At 42.1% G+C, this 27,343-nt stretch overlaps 1 protein-coding gene across 3 annotated transcripts; it reads left to right on the top strand.

Moving 5' to 3' along the window:
• The first annotated feature begins 1,257 nt into the window (after positions 1-1,257).
• On the top strand, positions 1,258-27,343 carry ralaa (v-ral simian leukemia viral oncogene homolog Aa (ras related)). Of its 3 annotated transcripts, XR_005477226.1 has the most exons (6): positions 1,258-1,342; positions 3,016-3,274; positions 17,874-18,082; positions 18,179-18,353; positions 18,508-18,781; positions 27,294-27,343. XR_005477226.1 is itself a non-coding variant. In XM_038997770.1 (5 exons), the coding sequence occupies exons 2-5, from the start codon at positions 3,161-3,163 to the stop codon at positions 18,628-18,630; spliced, it is 621 nt and encodes a 206-aa protein (XP_038853698.1). In that variant the 5' UTR covers positions 1,258-1,342; positions 3,016-3,160; the 3' UTR covers positions 18,631-19,056. The 3 variants fall into 3 exon arrangements, 2 of the variants coding, with proteins under 2 accessions (XP_038853698.1, XP_038853699.1); XM_038997770.1 differs by lacking the exon at positions 27,294-27,343 and having other exon boundaries at positions 18,508-19,056; XM_038997771.1 differs by lacking the exons at positions 1,258-1,342; positions 27,294-27,343 and adding an exon at positions 1,354-1,415 and having other exon boundaries at positions 18,508-19,056.

Raw genomic sequence — 27,343 nt, 5'->3', positions numbered from 1 at the left:
CAATATGGGTGTCAGTACGGATGGTATGGAGCTGGAGGATGAGGGTCAAGGACCGGAATGGTCGATAGTGGAAAGCCAGGAAGAAGAGAGATCAAGATACAGAAAGCAGTTGAGCGTCTAGTTTAAAAAGCATAAAGAGGGCCAAGTTAGGAAGCAAGATTAGTGATGTGTCGGAGTGGAAAGTTGTCATGGTGTTTGATGAGACCACAGGGCCTCACACTCTGTCCATCTAACTAATGCCGTAGAGAAAGGTAGGTGAAGTGAAATTAGCTTGGTTCATTGGTAGCCAAGCTCAGCAAGAGAAGATTTTGGAAATTGAAACGTTTAAAAGCCATGTCCCTGGTGCTTATGCTAGATTGAGGGGAGTTATCACTGTGGCAGAGTGATTGAGGCCAAAAGGTTGATCAGTAGGAAAGAGGGTCAAAGATGTGAAAGCTTATCAGTGATGCTGAGTTTTGAGAAAGTCTTGCTGAGAAAAATACAGATAGGACTCCTTAGTTTCAATGTTAGAGAATTTGTCCCAAATGCACTGCTGTGTTTTAAATGCCAACGAATGGGACATGTAGCTGCTCAATGTAAAGGAAAGAAAAGATGTGCCAAGTGTGGAGGGGAACATGATTACGGTGACTGTGGAAGCAATGTGAAGGTTAAGTGCTGTAATTGTGGGGGAGAACACAGTGCAGCATTTGGTGGATGCCAGGTACAGAGAGAGGCTCAGAGATATAAGATCAGTCATGATGTATCGTATGCAGAGGCCGTAAAACAGATTGGTAGAATTACAGTGCGGATTTATGGAGTTCACATGGATGTACCTGTAGTATATGTACTGACTGTCGGGGCTGGTGCTTCTGATGGTCCTGGCATGGTTTCGAGGCTTGTTCAGAAATCTTGTGCTCATGAATGTGCAGTGTCAAAGGACACTTTGATAATGAATAAAGTTGAGGTCATAGCTTTTATTGTTAAGGTTATCAATACGATTTGGGTTGTGTAAAGCAGAAATTCCAGGTTGAAGGTTATTGCAGACACAGCAAAATAGATATTGGGGGTAACAGATGTTGCTGTTGAAATGGTTGTTGACATGCTGAACAATCCTAAGGGTGGAGTGTTTAATGGGAGGGGGGAGGGTGTGGTAGAAGTTAAGGATTTATTTGTTTTTTTCTTTTCTTTTCATGGTAATACAGAATTGGGCAGCTCATGGTTAATCGTACATTCCAGCACAGTAGGTGGCGGCATGACTTAAACGATTTCTTGCGGACCGCCATGATACCATAGAAGAAGAAGTAGATAACAAAGAAGAAGACTTGACTAGCTCTTGTCTTGTTGCCAGGATCGCGAGAAGAGGGTAAGTTAACGATTTCTTCAAACCAGCTTGCAGCTGTCATTTTTGTAGCCTGTATCGCTCATAGTGTCCCAAGGTAAGGTTATTTCCAATGCATGCTAGCTAGCCCAACCTTCCACCGCACTTTGAAGAACAAGTTAGCTGACGTTAGTCACCTGGCTTAAGTAGCTAGCCAGCTAGCTTTAGTTTGTCGTTTTGCACAACGTTAGCCAGTGAGCTACAGTACACCTCGTTGTTTTAGTATGTGAAACTAGCTAGTTTTATGTAGCTAACTACAGTAACTAGCTTAGCTACGTAACGCTAGCTTGCTTAGCGTCAGCAAAACTAGCTAACGTGAACTGGCTAGCTACGATGGCTTCCTAGTCAAAAACACCATACAGCACTTGACATTTCACTTACAATTCCACTGTAGCATAGCTAATACCTTTATTTCCCTGACACATTGCCTCTCCCTCGCTTCCCTTACAGCGTCCTATTTCTTGTTTTTAATGGACTGAATGCTAACCAATCCTTGTTTGGAATTAGGACATACAGTGAATTCGGGAAGTATTCAGACCTCTTGACTTACCACATTTTGTTACGTTACAGCCTTATTCTAAAATTGATTAAATAGTACCCCCCCCCCCCCCCCCCCCCCCCCACACACACACACACACACACACACACACACACACAATACCCCATAATGACAAAGCAAAAACAGGGTTTTAGATAATTTTTGGTGCAAATGTATTAAATTTACAAAGTAGGACATTTACATAAATATTCAGAACCTTTACTCAGACACTCTACCATAAAGGCTTGGTTGGTGCAGAGATGGTTGTCCTTCTGGAATGCTCTCATCTCCAGAGGAACTCATGAGGTCTGTCAGTGACCATCGGGTTCTTGGTCACCTCCCTGACCAAGGCCCTTCTCCCTCAATTGCTCAGTTTGGCCGGGCAGCCAGCTCTAGGAAGAGTCTTGGTGGTTCCAAACTTCCATTTAAGAATGATGGAGGCCACTGTCTTTGGGACCTTCAATGCTGTAGAAATGTTTTGGTACACTTCCACAGATCTGTGCCTCGACACAATCCTGTCTCGGAGCTCTACGCACAATTCATTCGAACCCCATGGCTTGGTTTTTGCTCTGACATGCACTGTCAACTGTGGGACATTTTTATATAGACAGGTGTGTGCCTTTCCAAATCATGTCCAATCAATTGAATTTACCACAGGTGGACTCCAATGAAGTTGTAGAAACATCTCAAGGATGATCAATGGAAACAGGATGCACCGTTGCTCAATTTCGAGTCTCATAGCAACGAGTCTGAATACTAATGTAAATAAGGTATTTCTGTTTCATTTTTAATAAATGAGAAAATAATAAAAAACAGTTTTTGCTTTGTTATTATGGGGTATTGTGTGTAGATTGAAGGACAAAAATATTTAATCCATTTTAGAAAGGCTGTAACGTAAAAAAAATGTGGAAAAAGTCAAGGGGTCTGAATACTTATCGAATGCACTGTATTTCTCTTAAGACATTTCTCAATTCTCAGTTTCACTGATCCAGCCAAGTTGTCTTAACTGCTGTGAGAGTGCTCCCTTGTGGCGGTAGTATACAATGCAGCAGTGTGAATTCTGTATTTGATGTACTGCAAATCATGTTATGTCTTGTTTTTATTTATTTTTTCATTTTAGGGGACAAGCTCACTCTGCATCACGTTGCAGTTGGAGTCTGCTGTCCAATCTATCTGGCTTACCCTCAGATCCTCCCTCTTCCCCTCCTGGTTCCTTCCCGAACCTCTTGCTCTCCTTAAACCCTCTTTACTTGGAGTGAACCACCATGGCAGCAGCAAAGCCCAAAGGGCAGAACTCTCTGGCCCTCCACAAAGTGATCATGGTGGGCAGTGGTGGAGTGGGGAAGTCAGCCCTCACTCTGCAGTTCATGTATGACGAGGTAAGAAATAATATTTGTCAGAAGAGCATATTTTGTTGGCTGTTTTAGAAGGCCTACTTTTCTTCTGGATAACAGATGTTTATGGCCTACATCCAACTTTTGAGGCCAGAGGTGGCTAAACGTTTTGGCTCGAGGGACAGGAAGAAAAAAAAAAAATATATACACATACACACACACACACACACACACACACAACCAGTCAAAAGTTTGGACACCTTCTCATTCAAGGGTTTTTTATTTTTGCTATTTTCAACATTGTAGAATACTAGTGAAGACGTCAAATCTATGAAATAACACGTATGGATTCATGTAGTAACCAAAAACGTGTTAAACAAATGAAAATATATTTTTCTTCAAAGTAGCCAGCCTTTGCATTGATGACATCTTTGCACACACTTGGCATTCTCTCAACCAGCTTCATGAGTTATTCACCTGGAATGCATTTCAATTAACAGGTGTGCCTAGTTAATTTGTGGATTTTCTTTCCTTAATGCGTTTGAGCCAATCAGTTGTTGTGACAAGATAGGGGGTGTATACAGAAGATAGCCCTATTTGGTAAAAGACCAATATGGCAAGAACGACTCAAATAAGCAAAGAGAAATGACAGTCCAAGACATGAAGGTCAGTCAATCTGGTAAATTTCAATCACTTTTAAAGTTTCTTCAAGTGTAGTTGCAAAGACCATCAAGCTCTATGATGAAACTGGCTCTCATGAGGACTGCCACAGGAAAGGAAGACCCAGAGTTACCTCTGCTGCAGAGGATAAGTTAATTTTATTAACTGCACCTCAGATTGCAGCCCAAATAAATGCTTCACAGAGTTCAAGTAACAGTCATATCTCAACATCAACTGTTCAGAGGAGACTGTGAATCAGGCCTTTATGGTTGGATTTCTGCAAAGAAACCACTACTAAAGGACACCAATAAGAAGAAGAGACTTGCTTTGGCCAAGAAACACGAGCAATGGACATTTAGACCATTGGAAATCTGTCCTTTTGGTCTGATGAGTACAAATTTGAGATTTTTGGTTCCAACCGCCGTGTCTTTGTGAGACGCAGAGTAGGTGAACGGATGATCTCCGCATGCGCGTTTCCCTCCGTGAAACATGGAGCTGTGATGGTGTAGGGGTGCTTTTCTGGCGACACACTATGATTTTATTTAGAATTCAAGGTAGACTTAACCAGCATGGCTACAACAGCATTCCACGAAGGCCTGATTCATGCAGTCTCCTCTGAACAGTTGATGTGTTTGTTACTTCAAATTTTATTGGTCACATACACATGGTTAGCAGATGTTATTGCGAGTGTAGTGAAATGCTTGTGCTTCTATTTCTCGACAGTACAGTAATATCTAGCAATTCCACAACTACCTAATACACACATCTAAGTAAAGGGATTGAATAAGTATATATATATATGGATGCATGATGACCGAGCAGTATAGGCAAGATGGTATAAAATACAGTATATACACTACTGTTCAAAAGTTTGGGGTCACTTAGGAATGTCCTTGTTTTCCATGAAAACATAGATGAAAGGAGTTGCAAAATGAATAGGAAATATAGTCAAGATGTTGACAAGGTTATAAATAATGATTTTTAATTGAAATAATTGTGTCCTTTAAACTTTGCTTTTGTCAAAGAATCCTCCATTTGCAGCAATTACAGCCTTACAGACCTTTGGCATTCTAGTTGTCAATTTGTTGAGGCAATCTGAAGAGATTTCACCCCATGCTTCCTGAATCACCTCCCACAAGTTGGATTGGCTTGATGGGCACTTCGTCCATACCATACGGTCAAGCTGCTCCCATAACAGCTCAGTAGGTTTGAGATCAGGTGACTGGGGGCCTTTCCATTATAGACAGAATACCAGTTGACTGCTTCTTCCCTAAATAGTTATTGCATAGTTTGGAGCTGTGCTTTGAGTCATTGTCCTGTTGTAGCAGGAAATTGGCTCCAATTATGTGCTGTCCACGGTGTATGGCATTGCAAAATGGAGTGATAGCCTTCCTCCTTCAAGATCCCTTTTACCCTGTACAAATCTCCCACTTTACCACCACCAAAGCACACCCAGACCATCACATTGCCTCCACCATGCTTGACAGATGGCGTCAAGCACTTCAGCATCTTTATTTTTTCTGCATCTCACAAATGTTCTTTGATCTGAACATCTCAAACTTAGATTAGTCTGTCCATAACACTTTTTTCCAATCATCCTCTGTCCAGTGTCTTCTTTTGCCCATCTTAGTCTTTTCTTTTTATTGGCCAGTCTGATATATGGCTTTTTCTTTGCAACTCTGCCTAGAAGGCCAGCATCCCAGAGTAGTCTCTTCACTGTTGACCTTGAGACTGGGGTTTTGCTGGAACTATTTAATAAAGCTGTCAGTTGATTACTTGTAAGGTGTTTGTTTCTCAAACTAGACACGCTCATGTACTTGTCCTCTTGCTCAGTTGTGCACCGGGGCCTCCCACTCTTTCTATTCTGGTTATAACCAGTTTGCGCTGTTCTGTGAAGGGAGTAGTACACAGCGTTGTATGAGATCTTCAGGTTCTTGGCAATTTCTCGCATGGAATAGCCTTCATTTATCAGAACAAGAATAGACTGACGCGTTTCAGAAGAAAGTTCCTTGTTTCTGGACATTTTCAGCCTGTAATCGAACGCACAAATGTTGATGTGCCAAATACTGAACTAGTCTAAAGGCCCGTTTTATTGCTTCTTTAAATCAGCACAACAGTTTTCAGCTGTGATAACATAATTGCAAAAGGGTTTTATAATGATAAATTAGCCTTTTAAAATTATAAAATTTGGATTTGCCAACACAACGTGCCATTGGAACACAGGAGTGATGGTTGCTGATAATGGGCCTCTGTATGCCTATGTAGATATTCCATGCAAGATATGTAAATATTTTTAAAGTGGCATTATTAAAGTCACTAGAAATCCATTTAGTAAAGTGGTGATGATTTCAAGTCTGTATGTAGGCAGCAGCCTCTCGCTGTTAGTCTCTCGGCCCCAGTTTTGATGCACCTGTACTGACCTCGCCTTCTGGATGGTAGCGGGGTGAACAGGCAGTGGCTTGGGTGGTTGTTTTCCTTTATCTTTCTGGCCTTCCTTGTAATTGGGTGCTGTAGGTGTCATGGTGGGCAGGTAGTTTGCCCCCGGTGATGCGTTATGCAGACCGCACCACCCTCTGGAGAGCCTGGCGGTTGTGGGCGGTGCAGTTGCCGTGCCAGGCGGTGATACAGCCCGATAGTATGCTCTCAGTTGTTCATCTGTAAAAGTTTGTGGGTTTTAGATGGCAAGCCAAAATTCTTCAGCCTCCGGAGGTTGAAGAGGCGCCGTTGCGCCTTCACCACACTGTAGGGATGAAACGGCTACCGGTTTAAAATGGCATCATGTCCTTGGCAATGTAATATGAAAGACCTCATTGCAGCCCTTTCACATTACATTGCGAAGGACATGATGCCATTTCAAATTGTTGAGAGGCCTGGCTTTCTGAGGCTGTTGAAGGTTGCCGTGCCTCACTTCAAAGCGAGTGCTGCTAATTTTATTTGTTTATTTGATATCTTAACCTGTACTGCTCTGGCGTTCCGCCAGCGGAACTCCTCCCACATTCCACTGAAAAGGCAGAGCGAAATTCTAAATATATTTTTTAGAAATATTTAACTTTCACACATTAACAAGTCCAATACAGCAAATGAAAGGTACACATCTTGTGAATCCAGCCAACATGTCCGATTTTTAAAATGTTTTACAGCAAAAACAGCACGTATATTTATGTTAGTTCACCACCAAATACAAAAAAGGACAGACATTTTTCACAGCACAGGTAGCATGCACAAAGCCAACCTAACTAACCAGGAACCAACCAAACTAACCAACAAACAACTTCATCAGATGACAGTCTTATAACATGTTATTCAATAAATCTATGTTTTGTTCGAAAAATGTGCATATTTCAGGTATAAATCATAGTTTACATTGCAGCTACAATCAGAAATAGCACCGAAGCTGCCATAATAATTACAGACACCAACGTCAAATACCTAAATACTCATCATAAAACATTTCTGAAAAATACATGGTGTACAGCAAATGAAAGACAGGCATCTTGTGATTCCAGCCAATATTTCCGATTTCTTAAGTGTTTTACAGCGAAAACACAATATAGCGTTATATTAGCTTACCACAATAGCCAGAAACACAAGCCATTCCCCAGTAGTAAAAGTTAGCGATCGTGACAAACCAGCAAAATATATATAATTTTTGACTAACCTTGATAAGGTTCATCAGATGACAGTCCTATAACATCAGGTTATACATACACTTATGTTTTGTTCGAAAATGTGCATATTTAGAGCTGAAATCAGTGGTTATACATTGTGCTAAGGTAGCATCTTTTTCCCACAACGTCCGGATATTTTTTCTGACACTTTCTGACACACATATTCTGACCAAATGACTATTCATAAACATAACTAAAAAATACATGTTGTATAGGAAATGATAGATACACTAGTTCTTAATGCAATCGCCATGTTAGAATTCTAAAAATAACTTCATTACGACATCCAGCTTAGTTATAGCGAGAGAGTACCCAAAAGCTGGGCGCAAACGACTAGTACAACATGTTCGACAGATATATGAAATAGCATCATAAAATGGGTCCTACTTTTGCTGATCTTTCATCAGAATGTTGTACAAGGGGTCCTTTGTTGGGAACAATCGTTGTTTGGATTTAGAACGGCCTTTTTCCCTCTCGATTTAGCAAGCACACTTGCCAAGTGGCGCGAATCTCTCCATGTCAACAAACGGAAGAGAACGGAACACGGCAAAACTCCCGAAAAAATTTCAATAATCTGATTAAACTATATTGAAAAAACATACTTTACGATGATATTGTCACATGTATCAAATAAAATCAAAGCCGGAGATATTAGTCATCCATAACGTCAGCTTATCAGAAGGCAAATCCAGGTGCCTCCTCGCGCTCTCCAGAAAACAGGAAACTGGTGACACGTCATGCCAAGAGCTATAATTCGAGGCCAGATCAAGTTACACACTCCATTTCTTCTCTCACTCCTTGTCGACATCTAGTGGAAGACGTATGAAGTGCATCTAAACTAATAAATAACAAGGACTTTAATAGGCAGCCCCTAGAAGAGTGCATCGATTTCAGATTTTCCACTTCCTGTCAGGAAGTTTGCTGCAAAAGGAGTTCTGTTTTACTCACAGATATAATTCAAACGGTTTTAGAAACTAGAGAGTGTTTTCTATCCAATAGTAATATGCATATATATGCATATTGTACGAGCAAGAATGAGTACGAGGCCGTTTAAATTGGGCACGATTTTCCCCCAAAGTGAAAACAGCGCCCTCTGTCCTCAACAGGTTTTAAGGTTGTGTTCATTTAAACCTGCACTAGGGAAGCTTTTACCTCATGGCCACATGGTGACATCTTTAATGTTATTATTTTAATGTTTATGTACACAAAAAGTGCATAGTGCTGCTAATTTTATTTGTTGGTTTTCAATATTAAACTTGGTGAAATGATTTCAGTGTGTATCAGTACTTTTTGAACATTTCCAGCACATTTGAACAATACCGCGATAAAACTTCCTGTGGCGGACTGCACAAGCATTGAATAGTCCCCGCGATATGCAAAGGTTTCAGGGGAAGTCAGGAACCAATACACACAGTCAATTAGGCTAAGAAACACTGTCAACACTGATAAATCCACGATAATCGATAATTTCAATAAGCATTTCTCTACGGCTGCCCATGCTTTCCTCCTGGCTACCCCAACACCGGCCAACAGCTCTGCAACCCCAGCAGCTACTTGCCCAAGCCTCCCCAGCTTCTCCTTCACCAAAATCCAGATAGTAGATGTTCTGAAAGAGCTGCAAAACCTGGACCCGTACAAATCAGCTGGGCTAGACAATCTGGACCATCTCTTTCTAAAATTATCCACCTCCATTGTTGAAACCCCTATTACCAGTCTGTTCAACCTCTTTCGTATCGTCCGAGATCCCTAAAGATTGGAAAGCTGCCGCGGTCATCCCCCCTCTTCAAAGGTGGTGACACTCTAGACCCAAACTGTTACAGACCTATATCCATCCTTCCCTGCCTTTCTAAAGTCTTTCGAAAGCCAATTTAATAAACAGATTACCGAACATTTCGAATCCCACCGTACCTTCTCCTCTGTGCAATCTGGTTTCCGAGCTGGTCACGGGTGCACCTCAGCCACGCTCAAGGTACTAAACGATATCATAACCGCCATCGATAACAGACAATACTGTGCAGCTGTTTTTATCGACCTGGCCAAGGCTTTCGACTCTGTCAATCACCGCATTCTTATCGGCAGACTCAATAGCCTTGGTTTCTCGAATGACTGCCTCGCCTGGTTCACCAACTACTTCTCAGACTTCAGTGTGTCAAATCGGAGGGCCTGTTGTCCGGACCTCTGGCAGTCTCTATGGGGATACCACAGGGTTCAATTCTCCGGTCGACTCTTTTCTCTGTATACATCAATGATGTCGCTCTTGCTGCGGGAGATTCCCTGATGCACCTCTACTCAGACGACACCATTCTGTATACATCTGGCCCTTCTTTGGACACTGTGTTAACAAACCTTCAAACGAGCTTCAATGCCATGCAACACTCCTTCCGTGGCCTCCAACTGCTCTTAAACGCTAGTAAAACTAAATTCATGCTTTTTTTGCCCGCACCCGCCCGCCCGACTAGCATCGCTACTCTGGACGGTTCTGACTTAGAATATGTGGACAACTACAAATACCTAGGTGTCTGGCTAGACTGTAAACTCTCCTTCCAGACTCATATTAAGCATCTAGAATCGGCTTCCTATTTCGCAACAAAGCCTCCTTCACTCACGCCGCCAAACATACCCTCGTAAAACTGACTATCCTACTGATCCTCGACTTTGATGTCATTTACAAAATAGCCTCCAACACTCAGCAAATTGGATGTAGTCTATCAGTGCCATCCGTTTTGTCACCAAAGCCCCATATACCACCCACCACAGCGACCTGTATGCTCTCGTCGGCTGGCCCTCGCTGCATATTCGTCGCCAGACCCACTGGCTCCAGGGCATCTATAAGTCTTTGCTAGGTAAAGGCCTGCCTTATCTCAGCTCACTGGTCACGATAGCAACACCCACCCGTAGTACGTGCTCCAGCAGGTATATCTCACTGATCATCCCCAAAGCCAACACCTCCTTTGACCACCTTTCCTTACAGTTCTCTGCTGCCAATGACTGGAACAAATTGCAAAAATCTCTGAAGTTGGAGACTTATCTCCCTCTAACTTTAAACATCAGCTAAATAATCGCTGCAGCTGTATACAGCCCATCTGTAAAAAGCCCATCCAATCTACCTACCTCATCCCCATATTGTTTAACTTTTTTGCTCTTTTGCACATCAGTATTTCTACTTGCACATCATCATCTGCACATCTATCACTCCAGTGTTAATTTGCTAAATTGTAATTACTTTGCTGCTATGGCCTATTTATTGCCTTACCACCTCAAGCCATTTGCACACACTGTATATAGACTTTTTCCCCCCATTGTGATATTGACTGTACCTTTGTTTATTCCATGTGTAACTCTGTTTGTGTCGCACTGCTTTGCTTTATCTTGGCCAGGTCGCAGTTGTAAATGAGAACTTGTTCTCAACTGGCCTACATGGTTAAATAAAGGTGAAATAAAAAAATACTGATAACTGTGATAATTTTGGTCACTATAATCGTGATGAGAAATGTTCATACCGTTTCATCTATACCACACTGTCTGCATGGGTGGATCATTTCAGTTTGTCCGTGATGTGTACACCGAGGAACTTGAAACTTTCCACCTTTTCCACTGCTGTCCCGTCGATGTGCTCCCTCTTCTCTTTCCTGAAGTCCACGATCATCTCCTTTTGTTTTGTTGTTGATGAGGTTGTATTCCTGACACCACACTCAGAGTGCCCTCACCACCTCCCTGTAGGCTGTCTCGTCGTTGTTGGTAATCAAGCCTACCACTGTAGTGTCGCCTGCAAACTTGATGATTGAGTTGGAGGCGTGCATGGCCACGCAGTCGTGGGTGAACAGGGAGTACAATAGGGGGCTGAGCACGCACCCTTGTGTGGCCCCAGTGTTAAGGATCAGCGAAGTGGAGATGTTGTTTCCTACCTTCAGCACCTGGGGGCGGCCTGTCAGGAAGTCCAGGACCCAATTGCACAGGGCGGGGTTGAGACCCAGGACTTCAAGCTTAATGATGGGTTTGGAGGGTACTATTGTGTTGAATGCCTAACTGTAGTCAATGAACCGCATTCTTACATAGGTATTCCTCTTGTCCAGATGGGATAGGGCAGTGTGATGGCGATTGCATCGTCTGTGGACATATTGGGGCGGTATGAAAATTGAAGTGGGTGGCAGGTAAGGTGGCGCTATATGATCCATGACTAGTTTCTCAAAGCACTTCATGAAGACAGAAGTGAGTGCTATGGGGCAATAGTCATTTAGTTCAATTACCTTTGCCTTCTTGGGTACAGAAACAATGGTGGCCATGTTGAAGCATGTGGGGACAGCAGACTGGGATAGGGAGATTGAATATGTCCGTAAACACATCAGCCAGTTGTTCTGCGCTTACTCTGAGGACGCGGCTAGGGATGCCTTCTGGGCCGGCAGCTTTGTGAGGGTTAACGCGTTTAAATGTCTTACTCGCTTCGGCCATGGAGAGGGAGGGCCCGCAGTCCTTGGTGGTGGCCCGTGTCGGTGGCACTGTGTTATCCTCAAAGAAGGTGTTTGTCTAGAAGCCAGATGTCGGTGTCTAGGACCTGGCTGTTTTTCTTTTTGTAGTCCGTGATTGCCTGTAGACTCTGCCACATACGTCTCATGTTTGAGCCATTCAATTGCGACTCCACTTTGTCCCTATACTGACGTTTCGCTTGTTTGATTGCCTTGCAGAGGGAATGACTACTCTGTTTGTATTCAGCCATATTCCCCAGTCATCTTTCCCTGGTTAAATGCGGTGGTTCGTGCTTTCAGTTTTGCTCGAAGTCTGCCATCTATCCAGTTTCTGGTTAGGGTAGGTTTTAATAGTGACAGTGGGTACAACATCTCCAATGCATTTCCTTAAACTCACTCACCAAATCAGCGTATAAATCGCTATTATTCTCTGAGGCTGCCTGGAACATTTCCCAGTCCGCGTGATCAAAAACAATCTCGAAGCGTGGATTCCGATTGGGCAGACCAGTGTTGAATAGTTCTCGTCATGGGTACATCCTGTTTTGAGTTTATGCTTATAAGACATTCGGAGCAAAATGGAGTAGTGGTCAGATTTGCCGAAGGGCCTTGTATGCATCGCGGTAGTTACAGTAGCAATGATCTAGTTTATTGCCTGCACGAGTGCTACAATCAATATGCTGATAGAATTTAGGTAGCCTTGTTCTCAAATTCTAAAATCCCCAGCTACAATAAATGCAGCTTCAGGAGATATGGTTTCCAGTTTGCATAAAGTCCAGTGAAGTTTCTTGAGTGCCGTCGTGGTATCTGCTTGAGGGGGGGATATACACGGCTATGACGATAACCGACGAGAATTCTCTTGGGAGATTATATGGTAGGCATTTGATTGTGAGGAATTCTAGGTCATGTGAACAAAAGGACTCGAGTTCCTGTATGTTACGATTACACCATGACTCGTTAATCATGAAGCATACACCCCCGCCCTCCTCCTTCCCAGAGAGAAGTTTATTTCTATTGGTGTGACGCAAAGTATCCCGGTGGCTGTACCGACTCCAACATTTCCCGAGAGAGCCATGTTTCCGTGAAACAGTATGTTACAATTCCGGATGTCTCTGGAAAGCAACACTTGCCTTAATTTCGTCTACCTTGTCTAGAGACTGGACATTGGCGAGTAATATACTCCGTAGCGGTGGGTGGTGTGCACACCTCCGAAAGTCTAACCATGAGGCCGGTCCTATGAAGCATTTGAGTTGGTCTGCTTTTTCCGAGGCTGGTAACTCTATTGAAGTTATACTCCTTTCCTTTCCTGTGGTGGTCCTCATGAGAGCTAGTTTCATCATAGCGCTTAATGGTTTTTGCAACTGTATTTGAAGACTTTCAAAGTTCTTGAAATGTTCCGTATTGACTGGCCTTCATGTCTTAAAGTAATGGACTGTCGTTTCATTTTGCTTATTTGAGCTGTTCTTGCCATAATATGGACTTTTACCAAATAGGGCTATCTTCTGTATACCAACCCTACCAAGTCACAACACAACTGATTGGCTCAAACGTATTAACTTAACAAGGCACACCTGTTAACTGAAATGCATTTCAGGTGAAGCTGGTTGAGAGAATTGCAAGAGTGTGCAAAGCTGTCATCAAGGCAAAGGGTGGCTACTTTGAAGAATCTCAAATATACAGTTGAAGTCGGAAGTTTACATACACTTAGGTTGGAGTCATTAATTCATTTTTCAACCACTCCACAAATTTCTTGTAAACAAACTATCGTTTTGGCAAGTCGGTTAGGACATCTACTTTGTGCATGACACAAGTAATATTTCCAACAATTGTTTACAGACAGATTATTTAACTTATAATTCACTGTATCACAATTCTAGTGGGTCAGAAGTTTACATACACTAAGTTGACTGTGCCTTTTTAAACGGCTTGGAAAATTCCAGAAAATGTAATGGCTTTAGAATCTTCTGACCGGCTAATTGACATCATTTGAGTCAATTGGAGGTGTACCTGTGGATGTATTTCAAGGCCTACCGTCAAACTCGGTGCCTCTTTGCTTGACATCATGGGAAAATCAAAAGAAATCAACCAAGACCTCAGGGGGGAAAAAAGGGGACTTCTACAAGTCTGGTTCATCCTTGGGAGCAATTTCCAAACGCCTGAAGGTACAACATTCATCTGTACAAACAATAGTACGCAAGTATAAACACCATGGGACCACACAGCCGTCATACCACTCAGGAAGAATTCACGTTCTGTCTCCTAGAGATGAATGTACTTTGGTGGGAAAAGAGCAAATCAATCCCAGAACAGCAGCAAAGGACTTTGAAGATTCTGGAGGAAACCGGTACAAATGTATCTATATCCACAGTAAATCGACATAACCTGAAAGGCCGCTCAGCAAGGAAGAAACCACTGCTCCAAAACGACCATAAAAAGCCAGACTACGGTTTGCAACTGCACATGGGGACAAAGATTGTACTTTTTGTAGAAATGTCCTCTGGTCTGATGAAACAAAAATAGAACTGTGTTCTATGTTCATTATGTTTGGAGGAAAAAAGGGGACGCTTGCAAGCCGATGAACACCATCCCAACCGGGAAGCACGGGGGTGGCAGCATCATGTTGTGAGGGTGCTTTGCTGCAGGAGGGACTGGTGCACTTCACAAAATAGATGGCATCATGAGGTAGGAAAATTGTGGATATATTGAAGCAACATCTCAAGACATCAGTCAGGAAGTTAAAGCTTGGTCGCAAATGGGTCTTCCAAATGGACAATGACCCCAAGCATACTTCCAAAGTTGTTGCAAAATGGCTTAAGGACAACAAAGTCAAGGTATTGGAGTGGCCATCACAAAGCCCTGACCTCAATCCTATAGAAAATTTGTGGGCAGAACTGAAAAAGCTTGTTAACAAGGAGGCCTACAAACCTGACTCAGTTGCACCAGCTCTGTCAGGAGGAATGGGCCAAAATTCAACCAACTTATTGTGGGAAGCTTGTGGAAGGCTGCCTGAAACGTTTGACCCAAGTTAACTTCTTGAGCCTATGGGGGCGCCATTTCGACTTTGTTAAAATGAGTTCCCAAATTAAACTGCCTCGTACTCAATTCTTGCTCGTACAATATGCATATTATTACTATTGGATAGAAAACACTCTCTAGTTTCTAAAACCGTTTGAATTATTTCTCTGAGTGAAACAGAACTCATTCTGCAGCACATTTCCTGTCAGGGAGTGAGATTTCAGAAATCGAGTTCCCTGTTCTGAGGCCAGTTTATAAGTCCCCATGTAAACCATCGGGCTACATGCACTGCATACGTCTTCCTCTAGATGTCAGTAAGCGGGGAGAATTTGAATGGAGTGGATTGCGCAATCTGGGCCCTTTATAAGACCGTGGAACGGAAGTACCGTCCTTTTCAACGGTGCGCCTGACGCATGAAGACATCACAATGGCGTCCTGCAAACGCTTTCGTTTTAGTAGTTCTATATCTCCGGTCATGTTTTTATTCGTTATAGGTGTTAAAGACATAAGGTAGTTAATTTAAACCGACTTAGCAGTTTATTGTGATTTTCTGGGATTTCTTTGCCATGCGCTTTCACGAGTTGGACACCTCTCCAGTTGGCGGCTAACATTAGCGGCTATTTCGACCGGACAAGAGGACATCTTTCAACCCAAAGACGATTGTTCTGGAGAAAGGACACCTTGCCCAAGATTCTGATGGAAGCTCAGCTAATAGTAAGCAGTCTTTATGCTGTTAATTCGTACTTATGTTGACAAATGTCAGATAATAATTCCGCCATGAATTATGGTGGGTCTCGCTTTAGCGCACGCTGTATGCTTGAAGTAACGTTAATTTTAAAATGTAACCCAGCAATTGCATTAAGAACTAATTTGTCTTTCAATTGCTGTCCAACCTGTATTTTTTAGTCAAGTTTTGGAATAGTTACTGATTAGAATAGGTGCCTCTTCAAAGATTTCTCCTGCCATTTTCTGGGCAGCTTTGCTACTTTTCTCATTGTATAACCACGATTTGTGCCGCTAAATATGCACATTTTCGAACAAACTCTATATGCATTGTGTAATATGATGTTATAGGACTGTCATCTGAAGAATTCTGAGAAGGTTAGTGAAAAAATTAATATCTTTTGGTGGTTTATACGTAATCGCTATGTTTGGCTTGAATCAATGCGGTTGTGATGTTTGCTATTGTGGTATGCTAATATAACGCTATATTGTGTTTTCGCTGTAAAACACTTCGAAAATCTGAAATATTGTCTGGATTCACAAGATCTGTGTCTTTCAATTGCTGTACGCTGTGTATTTTTAAGAAATGTTTTATGATGAGTAATTAGGTAATACATGTTGCTCTCTGTAGTTATTCTAGTCGAGTTGTGATGGTGGCTGCAATGGTAAACTATGATTTATACCTGAAATATGCACATTTTTCTAACAAAACATATGCTATACAATAAATATGTTATCAGACTGTCATCTGAAGTTGTTTCTTGGTTAGTGGCTATTTATATCTTTATTTGGTCGAATTTGTGATAGCTACTGATGGAGTAAAAAAGTGGTGGAGTAAAAAAAGTGGTGTCTTTTGCTAACGTGGTTAGCTAATAGATTTACATATTGTGTCTTCCCTGTAAAACATTTTAAAAATCAGAAATGATGGCTGGATTCACAAGATGTGTATCTTTCATCTGGTGTCTTGGACTTGTGATTTAATGATATTTAGATGCTAGTATTTACTTGTGACGCTATGCTAGGCTATGCTAGTAGCTTTTCTACTGATGGGGGTGCTCCCGGATCCGGGTTTGGGAGGTGTTAGAGGTTAAACAATTTAAAGGCTATGCTACCAAATACTAATTGAGTCTTTGTAAACTTCTGACCCACTGGTAATGTGATGAAAGAAATAAAACCTGAAATAAATCATTATCTTTAATCATATTCTGACATTTCACATTCTTAAAATAAAGTGGTGATCCTAAGACGGGGAATTTTTACTAGTTTTGTCAGGAATTGTGAAACTGAGTTAACCAAATACAGTTAAAGGTAAACTTCCGACTAAAACTGTATATATTTAGATTTGTTTAACACTTCATTTCATAATTTTGATGTCGTCACTATTATTCTGAAGGAAATAGGAAACCGCACACTGCTCTTGATAGTATCACTGATCTTTAAGCTTACGTATCGGCTTCACGGCCTTCAGAGCTTTATTCTACAATGTAGGAAATAGTAAAAATAAAGAAAAACCCTGAAAAGAGTTGTCAACTTTTGACTTATATTAGTCCATTATAATTTCTACATACTCTCAATTTAGATGTTTGCATTAGGGATGCACCGATGTGGATGTTCTAGGCTGATGTATACACACAATTGCATTTTTCTTTTTATTGCCTTATTAACTATTGTAGCACAAACTGCAGCCATATTTCTATGTTCTTAAGGCTAATTAGAAAATGGCAAATGACTTGAATATGGTAATGCTGTAACTATTTGCAACGGTAAGTGAAATGTTTTGGGATGTTCAGGATAATGTCAGGGAAGCTCATCAGGCAATTACTGTTTGTGTAGGAAAGGAGATCTGCAAGCCAAAATTGTATGAAGAGAACAGAAACCGCTCTTTGTACGAACCGCTTTGGTGGATATCAGAACCAGTTACATGAGTAACCTCCATGAACTAAGCGGCACATTTGGTTGATAAGAAAAGATATACATTCCTGGAACCTTCTGGTGGTCTAAACCAAACGTCAGTTTGGCCGGCCTTGATTCTAGGCTGATCTCATTTCCCCAATTTTGCAGTTGTGTGCATGAACTCACTTGGTAGTAATTTATTGTCTGTTGATGCTACCCCCTTAGTTTGTTGAGGACTATGAACCAACCAAAGCGGACAGCTATAGGAAAAAGGTAGTTCTGGATGGGGAGGAGGTCCAGATAGACATCCTGGACACTGCGGGACAAGAGGACTATGCTGCCATCCGGGACAACTACTTCCGCAGTGGGGAAGGCTTCCTCTGTGTGTTCTCCATCACTGAGGCAGAGTCGTTTGCAGCTACAGCAGACTTCAGGTTGAGCAGCATAACAACTCCATGTAGTTACATATCATAGTCCCATAGTTGTTACATGTCATAGCTCCACTGTCATCTAATGACTCTGCTCTGCAGGGAGCAGATCTTGCGGGTGAAGGAGGATGAGAGTGCGCCCTTCCTCCTGGTGGGGAACAAGTCTGACTTGGAGGACCGGCGGCAGGTCAGCGCGGAAGAGGCCAAGGCGCGTGCTGAACAGTGGGGCGTGTGCTACGTGGAGACCTCTGCCAAAACCCGTGCCAATGTCGACAAGGTGAGCCAGATGGGGTTGCATCTACCATCCAGGGCTCAGCATTCTGCTCCCAGCTCCTCTGCATTCACAAACTGCAGAGAAGGTTGTCTTGGATGTTACATAGTAACATGGTGCCATATCTGTAGACGGACTGTGTTTATACTCATCTTTGCAGGTTTTCTTTGACCTGATGAGAGAGATCCGAGCGAGAAAGATGGAGGACAGTAAAGAGAAAAACGGCAAGAAGAAAAGGAAAAGTTTGGCCAAGAGGATTAGAGAGAGATGCTGCATTTTATAGTGACAAGGGGGTCAGTGATGACTGCTTTGTGTATATAAATATTTCACCTATTTTTGCATTTTATTTGTGCCCATAGAAGCCCCTTAATCCTGGTTCTGGTACCCAGGGATTCTAGTCTTGGATCAGAAGTAACTGTTTGGTTGAACAAAAGGTGAGTGGCACTGACTGTGGCAAGTGGTTCATGGACAGACTTGGCAGTCTCATAATCCTTGTTGCTCATTCGATCCTCTATGCTCTGACACTCCTCAAACCTGCAGCCTCTTTAGTTCTTCTGGACCACATGTTAGAGATGGCACAGAGTTAATGTGGTAAAAACATTGGGCTTGGCTCTTTGTAGGCTGATTTAAATATGATTTTTTTTTTTAATGTGAATATAACAAATTCTCATGGCTGCAATCCCGGTAACGGGATGATATGACAACAGCCAGTGAAAGTGCAGGGCGCCAAATTCAAAACAACAGAAATCTCATAATTAAACTTCCTCAGACATACATGTGTCTTATACCATTTTAAAGGTAATCTTGTTGTTAATCCCACCAAGTGTCCGATTTCAAATATGCTTTTCAGCGAAGCACCACAAACGATTGTTAGGTCACCACCAAGCCACAGAATAAGCACAGCCATTTTTCGAGCCAAAGATAGCAGTCACAAAAAGCAGAAAGAGAAAATTAATCCCTAACCTTTGATGATCTTCATCAGATGACACTCATAGGACTTCATGTTACACAATACATGTATGTTTTGTTAAAGTTCATATTTATATAAAAAAAATCTTGAGTTTACATTGGTGTGTTACGTTCACTAATTCCAAAAACATCCAGTGATAGTGCATAGCCACATCTATTCAACAAATACTCATCATAAATGTAGATGATAATACAAGTTATACACATGGAATTATAGATATACCTCTCCTTAATGCAACCGCTGTGTCAGATTTCAAAAAAACTTTACGGAAAAAGCAAACCAAACCAATCTGAGACGGCGCTCAGAACTATAGTCAAATTAGCCGCCATGTTGGAGTCAACAGAAACCAGAAATTACATGATAAATATTCCATTACCTTTGATCTTCATCAGAATGCACTCCCAGGAATCCCAGGTCCACAATAAATGCTTGATTTGTCCGATAATGTCTGTTATTTATGTCCAATTAGCTACTTTGGTTAGCGTGTTTGGTAAACAATTCCAAAGTCACAAAGCGTGTTCACTAAAACGTGACAATGTCCAAAAGATCCGTAACAGTCAGTAGAAACATGTCAAACGATGTATTGAATCAATCTTTAGAATGTTGTTAACATACATCTTGAATAACGTTCCAAACGGAGAATTAGATTGACTTCAGATGAGCGGTGTAACGGAGGTCCTCATGTGAACGCGCATGGTGAAAGCATGGTCACCTCATGGCAGTGGTGACTAATTCTCCTCTCATCCGGCCCCCCTTCACAGTAGAGTCATCAGACAAAGTTCTACAGACTGTTGACATCTAGTGGAAGCCGTAGGAAGTGAAAACTCATCCATATCTCGCTGGGATTTCAATGGGAGCTTGGTTGAAAATCCACCAGCCTCAGAATTTCCACTTCCTGTTTGGATTTTCTCAGGTTTTTGCCTGCCATATGAGTTATGTTATACTCAGACATAATTCAAACAGTTTTAGAAACTTCAGAGTGTTTTCTATCCAATACTAATAATACTATGCATATATTAGCAACTATGACTGAGGAGCAAGCCGTTTACTCTGGGCACCTCTGTGCACCTTTCATCCAAGCTACTCAATATTGCCCCTGCAGCCATAAGAAGTTAAATGTAAGCATACCCAACAAGACCATGGTCATGTTATGACTGAGATCTTGAACAGCCCCAAACCCAGAACATTTTCCTATTTCTGAGGGACCATTTCCAACTGAAATTATTTGACACCAATTAACCTGATTGAATGAGAGGAAAAAAGCCTGCATGCCTCCAGGGTTGGGTTTCCCAAAAGCATCTTAAGGCTAAGTTCGTTAGAAATTTCGTAGGAGCATCGTTAAATCTCAGCGCTTTTTCACAAAACCATCATTACTAACTTTCCATTTGAAAACACTTGTATCTAACAACTGCTTCAGACCACTTGTAGAACAGCTAAAGTGTCATATCTTTTGCCCTCCCGCATAACTTTACACACCATCTCAGAAACACAATCAGTGTTTGTCTGACTGCCGTTAACTTCATAGTTGAATACAAATAGTCCACAAAGTTTGCAATGCTACAAACAAGCGAAGCAATGACAAAACAGGTTTCAAATGAAAACCGAGATGACTATATTGTAAGATGGATATTAGACCACATTTCAGTCATATTGAAATTACTTTGTTTTAATCAATTGAGTTATATTTTTCTAATTGTGCCAAATCTGGTTTAGTCTATTATTATAGGCTAAGCTGATCATACTTTCTGTAGGAGCATGTCCTTCATCACTATTGTATATTCTTTCTAGGCCCAGGACTAGTTAGGCACTGAATTATTTAAAAAAGAAACCAAAAATCTAGATGTACTATTGATGCATACACTCTTAAGTTTTCAAAACTTCAAAATCGTATACATAAGCACACTAACAAGCTTTGTTCTCCTCTGTTGTGAGGGGAATCACAGTTTCATTATTTACACTCCCTTTCATTCATTCTTGGAGAGAAGACCAATTCTTTGGGTTCTCGTTCATTATGGTAGAAGGGTGTGGAACTTGACAGTTTACCTGAACTTGTTTGGTAATTTACCTGTCCTTTACTTTACTTTTTCCATTGGAAAAGTTAGGTCCTGTAATTAAGGAGCATTACCAGAAATCACCATATTCTCTGTCACGTTTTCTCTTGGTTTCTATATCACCAAGTCCTTTCCATTACTGCTGCCTCAGACCCACTTGTTACAGGCTGGGTCAACTGGATTATATCTAAACATGTCATAGATCTTTGGTCTTAAAGGGCTACTGCACTTCCTAATTTTGCCTTGTTTTAGACTTGGTTCATTAAGAAATGCTAGTTTCCATGACTGAATTCAAACGGGAGTTGGTTTCGTGGTATGGTTTGATGTAGGTGTCTCTTGTGTGTTCGCAGATGGGAAGAGTTAGCCAATTAGCTTCAGCCGGCTGGTGTGCTACCTTGGCAAAGTTGGTTTGACTTTGGATAGCCTATCTCTGGGAATAGTAGGGACCGTCTATAAGTTACACAATGTACATCATTTTAGTTGTCTCATTAAATGCTTTCAATATTTGTATATGAATTTCTACAATTTATAGTTGGTTTGAAGTTTAAATCATTGAAATTTAGAGATATTGTCCCATGTACACATCCTGTATCGCATACGGCTGTGATTGGGAGTCCCATAGGGCGGCGCACAATTGGCCCAGCGTCGTCCGGGGTAGGCCGTCATTGTAAATAAGAATTTGTTCTTAACTGACTTGCCTAGTTAAATAAATGAAATGTCCCTGACTAGCCCCATAGGCATTATGATCAGGTAGTGTGGAGCTGTGCTCCGAATTGATGATTACTTGGGTGCTAGCTTGTGGGCAGTATTAAAATAAACTCAACACACGGAAAACTTATGTTAATCTTCATTCCGTGACATATAATTTTAATTTTTTATCGTCTCGCAAATATCAGTTTTGGACAAATACACTTAGTAGTACATTTTGACACTAAATGTTTGACTCGATGCTACTTAGGCCATATTTTTCACCCCCCTTTTTCTCCCCAATTCAGTCATATTCAATTGCGATCTTGTCTCATCGCTGCAACAGGCTCGGGGAAAGGCGAAGGTCGAGTCACGCGTCCTCCAAAACATGGCACGCCAAACCGCGCTCCTTAACACCCGCCCGCTTAACAAGGAAGCCAGCCGCACCAATGTGTCGGAGGAAACACTGTTCAACTGATGACCGAAGTCAGCCTGCAGGCGCCTGGTCTGCCACAAGAAGTTGCTAGAACGCGATGAGCCAAGTAAAGCCTCCCCTAACCCAGACAACGCTGGGCCAATTGTGCGCAGCCATATGGGTCTCCCAGAAGAAGTTGCTTTTTAGGGTCAGTCGCTCTTTAAGGTCCTCCGTGAACTTTTTTCTTAAATACTGCATGTTTTTTGGCAAAGTAGTTGTGTTCAATAGGCAGGGAAACAAAACATTTTGAAACCTGAATATTTAGTTTGTGTAGTACCGCCAAAGGTTTTCTCTGAACATTACCCTGATTCATGTCACAACAGGCTGAAAGATGACCATCTCTGCCACCATAGTTCGAGCACACCGTCTGCAACTACATTTTCCATAAAGACCGTTTACTCTGCAAGGCTTATCATGCAACTATTGAGTGACTTTAATGCAACCTAGGGGTTTTTATTTTATTTTTATTTCACCTTTATTTAACCAGGTAGGCTAGTTGAGAACAAGTTCTCATTTACAACTGCGACGTGGCCAAGAAAGCAAAGTAGTGCGACACAGAGTTACACATGGAATAACTAACACAATAGAGAAAAAAAAAGTATATATACAGTGTGTGCAAATGAGTTGAGGTAAGGCAATAAATAGGCCATAGTGGTGAAATAATTACAATTTAGCAATTAAACACTGGAGTGATAGATGTGCAGAAGATGAATGTGCAAGTAGAGATACTGGGGTGCAAAGGAGCAAAATAAATAAATAACAGTATGGGGATGAGGTAGTTGGATGGGCTATGTGCAGTGATCTGTGAGCTGCTCTGACAGCTGGTGCTTAAAGTTAGTGAGGGAGATATGGATCTCCAGCTTCAGTGATTTTTGCAATTCGTTCCAGTCATTGGCAGCAGAGAACTGTAAGGAAATGCGGCCAAAGGCAGTGTTGGCTTTGGGGGTGACCAGTGAAATATACCTGCTGGAGCGCGTGCTGCTATGGTGACCAGTGATGGCGGGGGCTTTACCTAGCAAAGACTTATAGATGACCTGGAGCCAGTGGGTTTGGCGACGAGTTTGAAGCGAGGGTCAGCCAACGAGAGCGTACAGGCCGCAGTGATGGGTGGTATATGGGGCTTTGGTGACAAAACGGATGGCACTGTGATAGACTGCATCCAATTTGCTGAGTAGAGTGTTGGAGGCTATTTTGTAAATGACATCACCGAAGTCAAGGATCGGTATGTTTGGCAGCTTGAGTGAAGGATGCTTTGTTGCTTTGCTGCGAAATAGGAAGCCAATTTTATTTTGGATTGGAGATGCTTAATGTGAGTCTGGAAGGAGAGCTTACAGTCTAACCAGACACCTAGGTATTTGTAGTTGTCCACATATTCTAAGTCAGAACGGGCAGGTGCGGGCAGCGATCGGTTGAGGAGCATGCATTTAATTTGACCTGCATTTAAGAGCAGTAGGAGGCCATGGAAGGAGAGTTGTATGGCATTGGAGGTTAATTAAGTGTCCAAAGAAGGGCCAGATGTATACAGGATGGTGTCGTCTGCAATCAGAGCGCCACCAGCAGCAAGAGCGACATCATTGATGTATACAGAGAAAAGAGTCGGCCCGAGAATTGAACCCTGTGGCAGCCCCATAGACTGCCTGAGGTCCGGACAACAGGCCCTCTGATTTGACACACTGAACTCTATCTGAGAAGTAGTTGGTGAACCAGGCGAGGCAGTCATTTGAGAAATCAAGGCTGTTGAGTCTGCCGACAGGAATGTGGTGATTGACAGTCGAAAGCCTTGGCCAGGTCGATGAATACAGCTGCACAGTATTGTCTCTTATCGATGGCGGTTATGATATCATTTAGGACCTTGAGCGTGGCTGAGGTGCACCCATGGCCAGCTCGGAAACCAGATTGCATAGCGAAGAAGGTACGGTGGGATTCGAAATGGTCGGTGATCTGTTTTATTAACTTGGCTATCCAAGGCCTTAGAAAGGCAGGGTAGGATATATATAGGTCTGTAGCAGTTTGTGTCTAGAGTGTCTCCCCCTTTGAAGAGGGGGATGACCGCGGCAGCTTTCCAATCTTTGGGGGTCTCAGACGATACGAAAGAGATTGAACAGGCTAGTAATAGGGGTTGCAACAATTTCGGTTGATTATTTTAGAAAGCGAGGTTCCAGATTGTCTAGCCCTGCTAATTTGTAGGGGTCCAAATTTTGCAGCTCTCTCAGAACATAAGCTTTCTGGATTTGGGTAAAGGAGAAATGGGGGAGGCTTGGGCAAGTTTACCGTGGGGGGTGCAGGGCTATTGACCAGAGTAGGGGTGGCCAGGTGGAAAGCATGGGCTTTCAGTTCCCCTCTGATGCTCACACGCCACGTTAGAAAGGAAGGTCACAAAAAACCATTATTTTGCCCCCTTAGGAATATAGTTCAATAACCCTGTCGAGCCTTTCCACTCCCTATTTAATCTTGCTCTTGTGACTGACTGGGTTCGAACCAGGTCTCCTGCATGTCAGAAGACTGTTAGCCCACTTAGCTAAAGCCCATTGGGATGAATTCAGGAAGCTAACACAAGTCTTCAAGTCTCCAGCAAGGTTACTCATCAAAAGAGTATGGTTCATCAAACCACCTCGGTTGCATTTTATCCCCTTTAGACCTCGTACTCGGAGATTATGGCACCAATATAACTGTCTGGGTTTTAATTCAGGCGTACTGCACGACACTCTGTGGCAAACCGAAGCAGAACGATCTGGCCTATCAGAGCCCTTCTAAGGATAGCCTTTCCACTCCATAGCCCTAAGGACAGCCTTTCCAATCCTATGACATTGCTATTAAATTATATTCTTATGGTGGCCAAATTGTGGTTTTTGTGACATTCCCTTCTAACGTGCCTTGTGATCATCATAGAGGGGAGTAATAATAGCTTATAGCCAAAGCGGTTCAAATGTTAGAGCCAAACTCGTGCGAAGAAAATGTATTCAACATGCCACATTGGCTTCAGTAACCGCCAGAAGTTACTGTTTACCACAGCGAGCATTTGATTCGATCTCTTCTCTACCTTCCCAGGTTGGCAAGGTGATGTTGTGAGGTACTGTACATAATATATAATGAGGTACTGTACATAATGACGAGATGGTCTTGTCTGCGCCGTTAACAATGGTAGCCGTTGTTCCAAAAGCGGGAAGGCAGGCTTATCACTGTATTGTTATTGACGAGAAATTCACACTGTCATTAACATTGATGCCTTGATGTCCATTGTGATTGTGAACAAGTAGACCAGAGTTTCCAAAACTCGTTCTGCGGTACCCAAAGGGGTGCACGTTTTGGTTTTTGCACTAACACTACACAGCTGATTATTTGAATCAGCTGTGTAGTGTTAGTGCAAAAACCAAAACGTGCACCCCTTTGGGTCCCAAGGACAGAGTTTGGTAAAACCCTGAAGTAGACTATCCCCACACCTAGATGAACAGTTATATACAATGTTTGGAGTACCTCTTTTTTTTTTTTTTTTCTTTTGAGCCTCAAATTATGTTTTCCTTTTGACTGAATTCCTTGTTATTGGAATTTCATCAGACATTACATTTGACTACTTCAACTCTTTAACTCTTACTCACCATGTCGAGACTTGACAGTTCATTCAGCTTTTGTATTTTGATCATGGAGTTCTGATCATGCAATTTAAGAACGCGTCATGTGTCTAAAACTATATTTTAAATGTGTCCACATTGTGTCCGGTTTCCCTTTTCCCATGCTATATTCAAATGCCAGTATGCATTCTGCAAACGGCGGAACAGGATAAATCTGACAACTTGATGGCTGTAGCCTACTAGCCAGCTAACCTCTGTAACTAGCCAGCAAGCTACAGGACACACCTACTCATTCCAGGGTTTTACTTTATTTTTTACTATTTTCTACATTGTAGAATAATAGTGAAAATATCAAAACTATAAAATACCACATAGGAATCATGTACTAACCAAAAAAGTGTTAAACAAATCAAAATATATTTGAGATTCCTCAAAGTAGCCACCCTTTGCATTGATGACAGCTTTGCACACTCTTGGCATTCTCTCAACCACCTTAATGAGAGTCACCTGGAATGCATTTCAATTAACAGGTGTGCCTTGTTAAAAGTTCATTTGTGGAATTTCATTGCTTAAAGTGTTAGAGGCAATCAGTTGTGTTGTGACATGGTAGGAGTGGTATACAGAAGTCCATATTATGGCAAAAACAGCTCAAATAAGCAAAGGGAAACAACGGTCTATCATTACTTTAAGACATGAAGGTCAGTCAATCTGGTAAATTTCAAGAACTTTGAAAGTTTCTTCAAGTGCAGTTGCAAAAACCATCACGCGCTATGAAGAAACATCAACTGTTCAGAGAAGACTGTATGAATCAGGCCTTCATGGTCGAATTGCTGCAAAGAAACCACTACTTAAGGACACCAATAAGAAGAGACTTGCTTGGGCCAAGAAACACGAGCAATGAACATTAGACAGGTAGAAATCTTTCCTTTGGTCTGATGAGCCCAAATTTGTGGTTTTTGGTTCCAACCGCCATGTCTTTGTGACGCAGAGTAGGTGAGCGGATGATCTCTGCATGTGTAGTTCCCACCGTGAAGCATGGAGGAGGCGATGTGGGGGTGCTTTGCTGGTGACACTGTCAGTGATTTATTTAGAATTACAGGTACACTTAACCAGCATAGCTACCACAGTATTCTGCAGAGATACGCCATCCCATCTGGTTTGCACTTAGTCCCACTGTCATTTGTTTTTCAACAGGACACTGACCCAACACACCTCCAGGCTGGAGAGTGATGGAGTGCTGACCT

This window comes from Salvelinus namaycush, chromosome 7, assembly GCF_016432855.1.
Source record: "Salvelinus namaycush isolate Seneca chromosome 7, SaNama_1.0, whole genome shotgun sequence".
Classification (NCBI taxonomy): domain Eukaryota; kingdom Metazoa; phylum Chordata; class Actinopteri; order Salmoniformes; family Salmonidae; genus Salvelinus; species Salvelinus namaycush.
This window is presented reverse-complemented; position numbering and strand designations above follow the sequence as displayed.

Bases quoted from the DNA above. Each gene is read 5' to 3' on its own strand.
- ralaa (XM_038997770.1), top strand. From the start codon at position 3,161: ATGGCAGCAGCAAAGCCCAAAGGGCAGAACTCTCTGGCCCTCCACAAA. The intron at 18,083-18,178 runs GTTGAGCAGCAT...TCTGCTCTGCAG, and splicing joins GCAGCTACAGCAGACTTCAG to GGAGCAGATCTTGCGGGTGA. The intron at 18,354-18,507 runs GTGAGCCAGATG...TCATCTTTGCAG, and splicing joins CCCGTGCCAATGTCGACAAG to GTTTTCTTTGACCTGATGAG.